General features: G+C 36.5%; 1 protein-coding gene across 1 annotated transcript in view; it reads right to left on the bottom strand.

The window, feature by feature from the left end:
- PLEKHA5 (pleckstrin homology domain containing, family A member 5) overlaps window positions 1-11,629 on the bottom strand; it is a 155,517-nt gene that overhangs the window by 30,686 nt on the left and 113,202 nt on the right. The window contains exons 9-10 of the mRNA XM_010022146.1: window positions 6,776-7,244; window positions 5,141-5,224 (exon numbers count right to left, since the gene is read on the bottom strand). Of these exons, the coding sequence (XP_010020448.1) occupies window positions 5,141-5,224; window positions 6,776-7,244 (553 nt within the window). The remainder of the gene's footprint in view (window positions 1-5,140; window positions 5,225-6,775; window positions 7,245-11,629) is intronic.

Genomic DNA, 11,629 nt, shown 5'->3' with positions numbered 1-11,629 from the left:
GGTGTTTGTGGGGGGGGGGGGGGGGGAAGTTCCTACTGCTTGTTACTCTTACTGTAATTACTGGGTACGAAGTAAAGAAACTCTCAGGGGGATTTATTTCATATAGGTAAGTGGCAGTATTATATTCAAACCAGGGGAAAAAAAACCTGATCAGCAACTGGGACAAATATTCTAACCTGCTCTTCCATGACTTATTAATTAAGGAGGTATAGTTTAGACCTGATAATGATTTGTTACTGTAAGAAGTGCAGTGATTTCTTGTATCTCTGGTAGGGGCAATTACGACACATTTATATGACTCAAACATTTCCTTAAATTAATGTTTAATCACATCACATTACATGTCTAAGTATTATCAGGTGCAAGTAAAAAGAAAATCCTTTTTATTACTTTCTATGTTCTACATAGTCAATTCTCTCCATTTAATCTTATCTATTATACTCACAAGCTTGGCTAATCAAACAACAGTACAGAACATGGTTTTACACTTCACATGGACAGTTACCCTTTCTTGGCAATGAATTACGTTGTTGAAGACAGAATTATTCTCTTATTCCAAAACATCATAAACTGGAAATATTTGAGTTGGGCAAAATATTTTGGCCAAATTTAGCATGCAGTTTTTCCCTACTGTTTTGGACCTCCTGTAGCCCCTTAAAACAAGACACAGATGTTTAGCAATGCATTGTCATCTAAGTGAATTGGTCACAATTCACATGTTGTTTCCAAAATGCAATAGGAAAATAAAGTCACTGGGTGAACCAAGCATGTGTCTCTGTGGTTTTTAGTAACTTACTGAAATCCTATTGCAGGAAAATGTAGGACATAAAAATTCTAACAACAGTTGGTTTTAAGTGTAAGGCTGAAAAATTTCATTAGAATAAAGACTATTAGGTGAAAAAGCAGTAGCGATTTTTGTATTTTTAACGAATGGACACCTACTGCTTGTATTTCTCCTAAACACATATGACTGTCTTTTCTAAGTGCTAGGAAAATTTTCCCATTTTAAAACTTCTCATGCACAACTTCAACAGAAGTCCCATTTGATCACTGAACATTGACCACTCTTCACTCGACAATCAGTTATGTTTGTGAAGACAGAATTGTACGCTCTCTCCCTAACTTACCAGAAATGGTAAAGAAGTAAAACCTTATTCTTGTATAAATCTTGAAGAAATAACTGAGTAAAAGAAGTAATGAGCCAGGCTATGACTTGTTTAAAACACTTCTTCATGTTTGACTTCTTTTGTTTAATGTCCTGTAGAAACATCTAACTCTTCTTAATTTTGGAAAACTGTAATTATCTGAAGCACCAATTTTCTATAAACTGCATGTGTGTCATATGAGCGTGGAAATATATTACTACTTTGGTTAAAGATGGTAAAATGCTATAGTTAGTGTTATCATAAGAAGGAAATGAACAGAGAAAGCAATCAGTGAGTAGCTACTGTATTCTGATGAGTTTTAAATTGAATGTTTTTTTCTGTTACATGTCAAATTTGTAACTGATTAAAATATTCTGTGCTACTAACAAGTGCATATATTAAATATCCAACTTCATAAAAAACACTGAAAATCCTTCTCCCCAAATATTTCCAGCTTGGTAGGAGCAGGCAAAAAAGCATTAAGAAATGTAAACACACAATAAAATTGCAAATCCCACCTGATGATCCAAATACAAGGCATTCCTTTGAAGGTGATGTGAAAGAATCTCATTCTAGCAGGCAGCAATCAGGGGGAAAAGGAAAGGGACAGAAAGTGCAGAATGCATGAAAAGAGCTTTAAAAGATGTAAACCAGGCAGTGATCTTTGTTTTACATAAAAATAAAATACTGCTTTTATCTGCCCTTTTTTTTTTTTAAGTGATTTGGTGAACAAGTTTTGATCCTGAAACAGAAGCAATGAAAGTTTGCCATGAATCAGACTATGAACTACTACATCACATTTTGCTTTTACATATAAAATACATTAAGCTCATGTAAATGTCTACTACATAGATGACTATAAACCCTTTGATAAATCCGTGTTTTAAACATGTCCTGATTTTTGTGCACAAGTTAGAAGATTATGTGTGATACAAGGCACTATAAGCAATAAATTAATCTCATGATCTATCACTACTAATTTTGTTTATAACACCAATAGATTAAGAACCTTTGAACTTAACTATAATACATTTTAAGATATTCCTACGTAATTTTGACTCTGCTAATTTCAAAAAGCTATGAGGAAAACCTCAAAGGGTTAATAGCGGAACAACACATACGCAAAGAAGCAATGTTACTCTATTCTACTCCCACAGTAGTCAGAAAATTTTGCACTAACAGTACAATGTAAACTTTGATTAATGAATGACTACAAGTTAGTGAGAATGGTACATGACACACATTGCTTTATAGCTGACCTTTGGGCTGCTGGCCTCAAGTTTTAGTTGCATGAGCTGTGCTAGTGTGTGTTCCCGGATACTACTCAGTTCAGCTTGCTGCCGTCTCAGCTTTATTAGCAGCAGCGTGAGCTCCTCTGGCTGAAGGAGTGCAGTGTGAGAAGCCAAAGAGTAGAAAAAAGGTTAATTGGTATCCTAAACATCACTTAATTCAAATAAGGGTTCTTAGTATGTTTCTTACAAAAACTTTCTTTAGCGATACAACAAAATATAGACAGACCATTTTTCCCCAAATTGACCACTTTCAAATACATAACAAAGGGTTAATTTTTAACTACTCAAGCCAATCAATACTGCAAATGCTATAAAAGTGAACCATTTTGTAATAAAGGACAAAAATAAGTAAGGATTTTGTAGGAGAAAGTCTGTGCAGTACTTAAATTTTTCCTGACATGCATATCAAATTAATGATACTGACTTAAGTGAAGGAGGAGATAATTCCAGCCCTTAAGATATCATTACCTGTACATAGCCATTTCAGCTTGGTGAAAGAATCAAAAAATGGCCTCAGGAAGATTTAGTTTCTAAAATAGTTCTTCAAATGCATGCATGAAAGTTAGGAGTAAAAATAATAAAAAAACCTCCACAGTAGCTGTACTACATCACAAACAATCACCCTCCACAAAATACCGCACAAGCATGACAAAAGTAATTTTCCATCCCATCCTAAAGAGATCTGAGGCTACCAGCTGATTTACTGCTTTGCTTTTATGACTGAGATGTACAATACAGCCTTAGGTAATAATGAACAGTAGTATTTAAAACCCAAGATTATATATGTCATAGAAATAAAGTCACACTCCAATGGGTATTTGTCAGGTAATTCCACACAGATCAATTTAGGTCAGTTTGGGAAACTACCTGAACCAGTCCTGGGAACCATTTCTATTAGAAATACTTCAAAGAAGAAAAATCCAACACTTAACAAGTATTTCTGTTATGTTCCTGTTTGTTTCTTACACTTCTCCAGAAGTCAGTCTTATAAGAGGTTAAACATTCAGCATTTTTGTTTTCTCAGACCTGTGTGTTAATAAAAACCAAACCCCAAACACAGAAACCCCCTAAACCACCACTTGCTCTCTCCCACAGTCACAGAATTTCCCCAAAGCAAAAAAGAAAAGGTCCAGAGAACCACGTATTGAATTACTGAAAAACGAACACCAGTTTCTGAGAATAAGCGTGGCACTGGCATCGTTGTGAGTTCGTACCAAAGTAGCCCACGAGAGGGAGCAAGGGATTTCTACATAGCTACAGTTGTCAAAACCAACTGCTTTGAGGGAAAAGCAACACCAAAACCAACCAGTCTAATGGCCCATCTTCCTCTTACAGAACTCATTCAGTACCTGGATTTAAAATACCTGATTTCAGAGAGTAAGCATAGGGATGCAGACTGCTATAGAAGACATTTTCAAGTTCTCTCAAAAATCAGTGACAATTTTCAGTCTGAAAATGAACATAATTTCAAAGCACAAACCCCCTTATTTTTAGAAATAAGGGAAATAGCATTTTCAAGCAAAAGGAAAAGTGGGTCACTTTTTCAAGATGAAAACTCTTCTCATAATATTCTGCAAAAGCCCAATTTTAGTGCATTAGGAATGGTACTTACATCCAGTGTTTGCAAGCAAACTTTTTTCCATAGAGGAGCCCATCGAACAGTAATTCCCACTCCTCTCTAGAGATGCATAATGTTGCAAACATTTTTGACATTAAGTGCTGCGCTTTTGATACAGCTCTTGGGACTCTTACAACAATCGCAACAGAAAATTTTGCAGATTTCCTCCTCTGGCCCTTGCAATGCTTATGCTGCGGGCAGGACCTGTGGTTTCTGCAGGCAGAAGCTTGGGCCTCCTTGCCCCCTGCCTCACTCATCAGCCCAGCTGATGGGGCTCTGAACCCAAAGAAACGTCTGAAGAAAACAAGGCGCAGAGATAAGGTGCCAGCTGCCAAAGGCCAACCCCTAAGTTGCTGAAGGTGCCAGGGATTCATGCTGGGAAGTGCAAGAAACAGGGGCCGAGGCAGTAGAAGGATTGACTGGGGAGCTGTTCCCCACAGCATGATTCAAAATCTGTATTATTACTCCCTAACACTCTCAAATAGTCATTGCAGATGGACAGAGAAAGATTACAGAAATGAGACAACAGCTGGTAAAGAAATCACATAAATTTAGGATCTCAAAGCTTTTGGCTAAGTGTCGTGTTTCAATTAGGAAAGTGGACAGTATTCACCATGATTACTTTGATGAAATAACTTCAATGATAATTTCAGCTCTACCACAATAAAATGGGAGATGTCAAAAAGGACACAATTTTACCAAAAGCAATTTTAGTATCCTTAAGATTTCCAAAAAAGGTAAACTTTACTTCTAAGATTTTCTAAATAATTGATTGAGAAATTAGTGTTCTGTGATGTATTCTACTTTCTCCCAGGAGTTTCTGTAATGTATCAAAAATGCTTAAAAAAACCCATCCAACTGTATTTCTCAAAGAAAATCTGGACTCAGTGGCTACACAACACTCTCAGAATTCAATGGACCCACAGAGTACTACTTTATTTGCTTTTAAAATCCCTGATAATAATTAAAATAAAGGCTACATTTATTGAAATCTTTGAATAGAATAAAATTTCAGTGTTGCCTCTCCATGCTTAAAGGATTATTCCTAAAAAACCCCTGATGTACCAAATAAAAATGAAACTCACTGTTTTGCCTTGGAGGCTCTGAGGAGTAACAGGCTGTAAACTCAGACCTGCTGGCATTGACCTTCTGTCAGGCACAAAGACATGCTGCACAAAAACAAAATAGCACAGTATGATCCATAGTTATCTGAAGACTCAAAACCTATTAAATGCTAAAAAAAAGAAGTCAAGCCAACTTCAAGTCAAGCCATGACAAACTTCACAATCACGATAAATTTGCTATGATTTGTGCTGGTTTCGGCTAGTTGTACTCCCTGCTGATCTGCTATCTAGGACACACAAGTAGCTTACCTCTAAATTTTGAAATATTCCAGCTTTCATCTTTCATTAAATTAACAATCCTCCCTCACAGTTGTTGCCCTACTGGTAGCCAGTATAAGCAACAATTTTTGGTTTTTACCCACTATTGAAAGCTGTTTGAAAACCTAAGCTCTTTCTAATAGATTGGGTTTAAACCTTAAATTTACCCTACTGTTTGCAAACAGTCTCCTTATTACCCACCTCTAAAAAACAAGTCTGTGTTTTTAAGTTAATGTCAAAAGCTAGTTGTGTAACAAAACCAAATACAAACCAAATAGCATGAAAAACCAAAGGCAAAGAAATCTTGTATAAAAGGTAGTAAATATGAAATTAAATACTAGCATAAAGTGTTTCAACAAGGGAAAAATATATCAGAAAACAAAACATGGCTGAAAGGACAAGTGCACACATGCTCTGTGGCACTGACCCTACTGGTATTTCTCAGATGTATGAGAAGCACTGATTATTAAATTTTTGAGACACAAAGGATGTCAAAACAAAATTACTCCTTTGTAGATAGGGACCTAAAAACTTCCAAACCCAAGACTCAGTAGCCAACTGGAAGTTATTTGAACTGCTTTAAGATATAGCTGAAGGATGTTTTTTTTCCCTGTGTCAAGAAACAGAGACACCAGAGAGAAAAATGTTCAGAAACTTTTTATACAAACACCAGTTTTACATCCAACTGAAAGAGTAATTTTATGTAATTATCTCCAATGTATTAAAAATCACACGTAACACAAGCATGACGGATGCAGCAGAGCCACATACGGCAGCCAGGTTTACAACTGTTTCATGTCTCCCTCTCACTGATGAAGACCAGCAAAGTCACCCCAGTCAAGCGCCAAGGTTGTGCGTAAACAGACTCTGATCTATAGCGATCTCCCTAATAACTCAAAGGCATCAAAAGAAATAGCTGCACTGTTTTCTGCTGCCACCCAAGGCAGCCAAGCTTGTGGCTGAAGAATTGAAAACAGCACATGGAAAGAAATCTGGGATTTTCAGTCCTCTCAGAGTTCCAGCTAAAAAAAACTAAAAAGGAGAAAGATTTCTGTACATACAACAAACTGTTCTGAATAATCTGCCTCTGGACTCCTTTTCTTTCCTTTAGAGAAACATGATATCATGGCCAGTAATATTAGGACAACATGCTTTCACCTAATGTATTAGAAAAATACCTCTTTACTACCTTTAGATTTTGAAATGCTTTAAAAAAATCAAACCTTTCTCCCTGAAAACAGTGATGTAACTAACTATTCTGAAATGTACTCAGTATGAGTACTTCTACTAAAAAACCTTGTAAATAAGATTTTTGATGATTAAAAAAAGTATTTTTACCTTAGTATGATGTGTCCGGTGCCTGCGATCAATAGTTACATCTCCCCTTTGCACAGGTGAAGACACTTCTGATCTGTAGGTCCGCTGTGGGGAGTATCCTTGGAAACCAGCGATTGAGCCATGAGAAGGTGAGGTGGGAATTGAATGCATTGTCTGATCAGAAATATTAATCATAGTTTTTGGGCTACTTAAAGTACTGTGTCTGGTAAGAGTTGTTTGCTTATTGTAAAACTGACGTTGCTGCCATTCGTAGAGCTGCCACATTGTGTCATCACGCATTGACCTCCGTTTTTCTTCGGCTGTTACTGGTCCTATGGCTCTGTCATAAGCTGATGGTGTTATGCTGCAGAGGCTCTCTGGCCGTGCTTTGCTGTTCCTTGGCAGTGTTCTGTAGCCTTCTGGGTACCGGGGTAAAACTTGAGGTCGGTGGCTTGGCATGTTTCTTGGTAACGTCTGGTATGAGATTATGCTGAAACACAAATTTTCTTTATATTAGTGGAGAGCATTAACATTATGGCAGTGCAAAGTTTTCTAGTGCTGGTTAGGTTTATCTAGCTAATTCTTACTTTTTTTTTTTTTTTAATACTACAAGTGTCTTTTTAAAACCATGCAAGAAAATCAAGACAACAATTAAAGTATCAACTGTACTGATTGAATGCACTGTAGCAGCCAAAACTGGATCTCCTCTCTGATTAGCTGCTTGATTATATAATCCATATTACATCTCTTTACCAGTTAAGAGCCTAGTAGTATCAAGTTTAGACTAAATCTTGTAACTTGTCTATATGCTGGATAGGTCAAAGTTTTGAAAGCTTTGAAGTTGTATACTGTTTCCATATGAGCCCCTTTTAAATGTTCTCTTCTTGGAAAGTGAAAAAACCCTCCTGTTGTTTCCCTAAGAAAATCTTGAGCAATTACAATGGACATAAAAATTTATGATTTTTTTAACAGCAGACCAAGAAAAAGTTGCACTAATTGTCTAGCGAAACGATATTCCACAACTGTCAAAGACAAGCTATTCCATATCAGCTATTCAAGCGAACCAAGTAGCAAAATCACAGAATCATAGAATGGTTTGGATTTGAAAGGACCATAAGATCATCTTGTTCCAACTCCCCTGCCATGGGCAGGGACACCTCACACTAGACCATGTTGCCCAAGGCTCTGTCCAACCTGGCCTTGAACACTGCCAGGGATGGAGCATTTACCACTTCTTTGGGCAACCTGTTCCAGTAAAGAACTTCTTCCTTATATCTAACTTGAACTTTCCCTGTTTAAGTTTGAACCTGTTACCCCTTGTCCTATTCCTACAGTCCCTAATGAAGAGTCCCTCTCCAGCATCCTTATAGGGCCCCTTCAGATATTGGAAGGCTGCTATGATATTATTATGATAATAATACTGTATTGGTTTTTAACTTGGATACGAATGCAAAGGCTTCCTCTTTAATTTGTTGCCACATTAAAATTCTGGAGTGCTACAGCAACTCTCAGCATTAGTTTAAATGCAGAATTTTCCATACTGAGTATTAATGCATGCCTAAGTATGACAAAGCATTTATTGTTTTTTTTTGAGGACAAAATCTAGGTCATAAACATTGATTCATTCAACCCTTATCTAAAATTCAGATGAGCTCCTCTTAAAGCCTTTTGCTACTAATCACACAGCTGATTGATAACTTGCCCCCAGATAAGTCTGATCTCAAACTGGACTTGATTTAGCCATCAGAGGGCAGCAGCTTCTAGCTACACCCCAGACATTCAAACGTAAAATCCCTGCCACCACCAGGCACCAGAATCTGAAGATGGTTTTGAATGACCTAGTGCCACAATTAAAGACATGGTGTAGGGCAAATAGCAAAGTAAACTAGAATCATGCATGTTAGATCCCTATGGAATAACTATCAAGGAAACTGACGATGGTGAAACCCACTTTTCACTCAAAATAGTTAAACTGAATATGACCACCTGTAACATTTTGTAAATGAAAACTATTATAAAGAACTTCACATGCAAAATCTGCTACAGTTTCTGAAGCTTTCCAAGAAATAATGAAGTATTAACCCCATTTTGTAGATTGGACAGCTTTCCATTCTCACCAAAACAAAAAAAAACAAAACCAAAACCAAAACAAACAAACAAACAAAAAAAACCCACAAAAAACCCCCAACCAACCAAACACCCAACCCCGCCCCAAAAAAACCAAAAAGGAAATGGATTCTACATCCTATTCTGTTGTTGCAAAACCTGCTTAAATACCTCTAAGTTTCTTCATGTAACATACCATTAGTGATGAAGGCTTTTGTCCATCTCCATATTTAAAAAAACAACCAATCTAGACACCTTTGGTTCAATTTATAACTTTCAAAGTATTATTTTAGCTGTTCACAAATGGGTACAGTGAAGCCTGGTATTTTTATTTATAAAAATCTAGTAGCTAGATACATCTCACTCACTGAAGCTCCTCTCCCATTTTACTAATTAAATGGGCAGTGTAATCCTGTTGGCACCTTTAAGCAACCTGGACAAGTTGAAGTAAAGCTGTCTGAAGTTCTTGCTATGTAAAGATAGCAATTTAAAGTCTGCATACAATTACTTACATTCTATAACATTTAGAAAGAAAGCATACTCATCTTCTATTGGTAAACCATGAAAACTGCAAAAAGCCCAACTGCCTCAATTGATAAATTCAAAACAGATTCACCAATGTCCTGCTGGTATTTGCAAAAATGTCATTCTAATCAAAGCCAAAAAGCAACTCCAGAGAGTACTGCAGCTTGTGGCCACCTTGCACACAAGGGAAGACTGCTGTAGCCAGTCAAGCAGTCATGCACACTGTGAGGTTGCAAAATATTTCTGCAACTGTTATCATAAATGCTTCCTACAAATCTGCCCGTATGAAAAAAAAGGCTTCCACATGAGTTTACAGACTCCTTATAGACACCTTTAGTGATTGTCTCTAGGGTTACTGTTGGGTAGCAATACCGGTTCTGGCTTCCAAGTTGTACTATATGGGAAAGCGACCTCGCTGCTAAATCTTTAGGGGTTCAGTTCTGCAATGTTATGAATACCCTCAGACTGAAGCCTCAGAGTAGTCCTTCATGTTAAGGAATGAAAATACCAGCTGGTCCAGAATACTGAACTTCCACATGCAAATCAAGCAAAGGTTGGCAAGGTGAAGACTGAAAGCTGGTGCTGTACAGCAGGCATTTATTATTTGGAATGAGGCTTACACGGGCAGGGTGGGGAGACAATGGCTCACATCGTAGGTTAGCAGCCACAAAAAGCCTTAGTAACATGCAACCCTTCTGTATTTTTCTACTTTTGAGAAAGATCACTCAAGTGAGCCACTTTCGGTGAGAACATTTGCTCATAACTGACTTGCGCAAAATAAATTCAATAATATGATACTGAGGTGGAACGATTTTATTTTTTATTTAAAAAAAAATAATTTTATTTTTGGTTTAAAAAAGATTTATCTTCCTCAAGGTATCAGTTGTGTTTATTTATTTGGCTTTTGCAAAATACTACATGTCTAGATCCATGGAAATGGCTGATAACAGCTTAAAGAATTAAGAACTACTCTACTGTCATTAATTTCTCAGTTGATCAAACTACTAAGGGGTCAGCCTGTTCCTCTAAAAAAATTAGTAATTTGACAGTGATTCCTTTTCATTTCATACTGAGAACAGCTAACAGCTCCTATTTTGTATATAGTTACTTAATTGAACCTGTTTGATAACATTTTAGTTTTCTTAAAGTTCAAAATCTTTTTTCAGTCTGACACACCAGAGATACTCAGTTTGGTCCTCCATGGTTTCTCTAACACATTAGAGAGACAGATAAAATGGAAAGCATATTTCTTAAAAGTCAGTAACTCTTCCCCATTAAGTGAAGAGTACTATTCTCAAAAATTCAAGTCGAGTTGAATAGGTCTTACTACAAAAAGCCTTACTAGTCTCTCACCCCAACCTTAAGCTTTAATATAAACTGGAGCTTCTTTCTACTCTCATCCACTGACTTCAGTTCTACTTAAATGTCTGTCTCCAGACAGAACTGGTAGTCTGAATAAAAATAAGATTTTAAATTTAAATGAAACCACATTGTAAAGGCATTGTAAACTTGATCACACGACTTACATTGAGTATTTCATGAAACAGCACATTAACTATTCCTAATTATATTACATTAAGGACTAAAGGCAATGAGAAAATGTTCAATTTTGGCAAGTGTAAGTCAAACTGATGTAAAATTTTCAAGTTTTTGCAAAAACTGAAAAGCCCTCAACCCCTGTGTTTTTAGATTTGTGGAAAACGCATTTTCTGAATGTGGCTCTGTCTTAGAGCCAGAATGGAAGCTCTGTGTCCTGCTATCTATCTATATGCAAACTCCCTAATTTCAGCTCTTAGAAATATCTCCTGTGATATCATCTCCATACTTCCCATCTAAAGTAATATTAAGAACTTTTATATTTTACTCCTAGTATCTAATTTATACTGATTTTTTACTCCTACTATCTATATTTATACTCCTTGTATCTAAGCCAGCCTGGAAGCAACGTACCTACACTCCTGTCAAACAAAGAAACTGCTATTGGTACAAGATTCAATATTGTCAATAATTCACACATAATTTTAAAGCTTCAGGAATAAGCACTGGAACTCAGTATTAGAACTGAGAAGTGTTTGATTTCATGAGAAGAGAAGCTCTAATCATCAAGTTAGTTAGATCTGTGTGACTTACTCTTAGGTAAAGCTTCACTCTCTTCAATTAAAGCTTGTTTAACGTTTAAAAGCTCTCAGGAATATTTTTGAAGAATTTTAAATAAAATACTATTACAAGAATTTGTGAACAAAA

The sequence above is a fragment of the Nestor notabilis genome, unplaced genomic scaffold (genome assembly GCF_000696875.1).
Source record: "Nestor notabilis isolate BGI_N333 unplaced genomic scaffold, ASM69687v1 scaffold49, whole genome shotgun sequence".
Lineage (NCBI taxonomy): Eukaryota > Metazoa > Chordata > Aves > Psittaciformes > Psittacidae > Nestor > Nestor notabilis.
The sequence above is the reverse complement of the archived record's forward strand: the minus strand, read 5'-3'. Positions and strand labels throughout refer to the sequence as shown.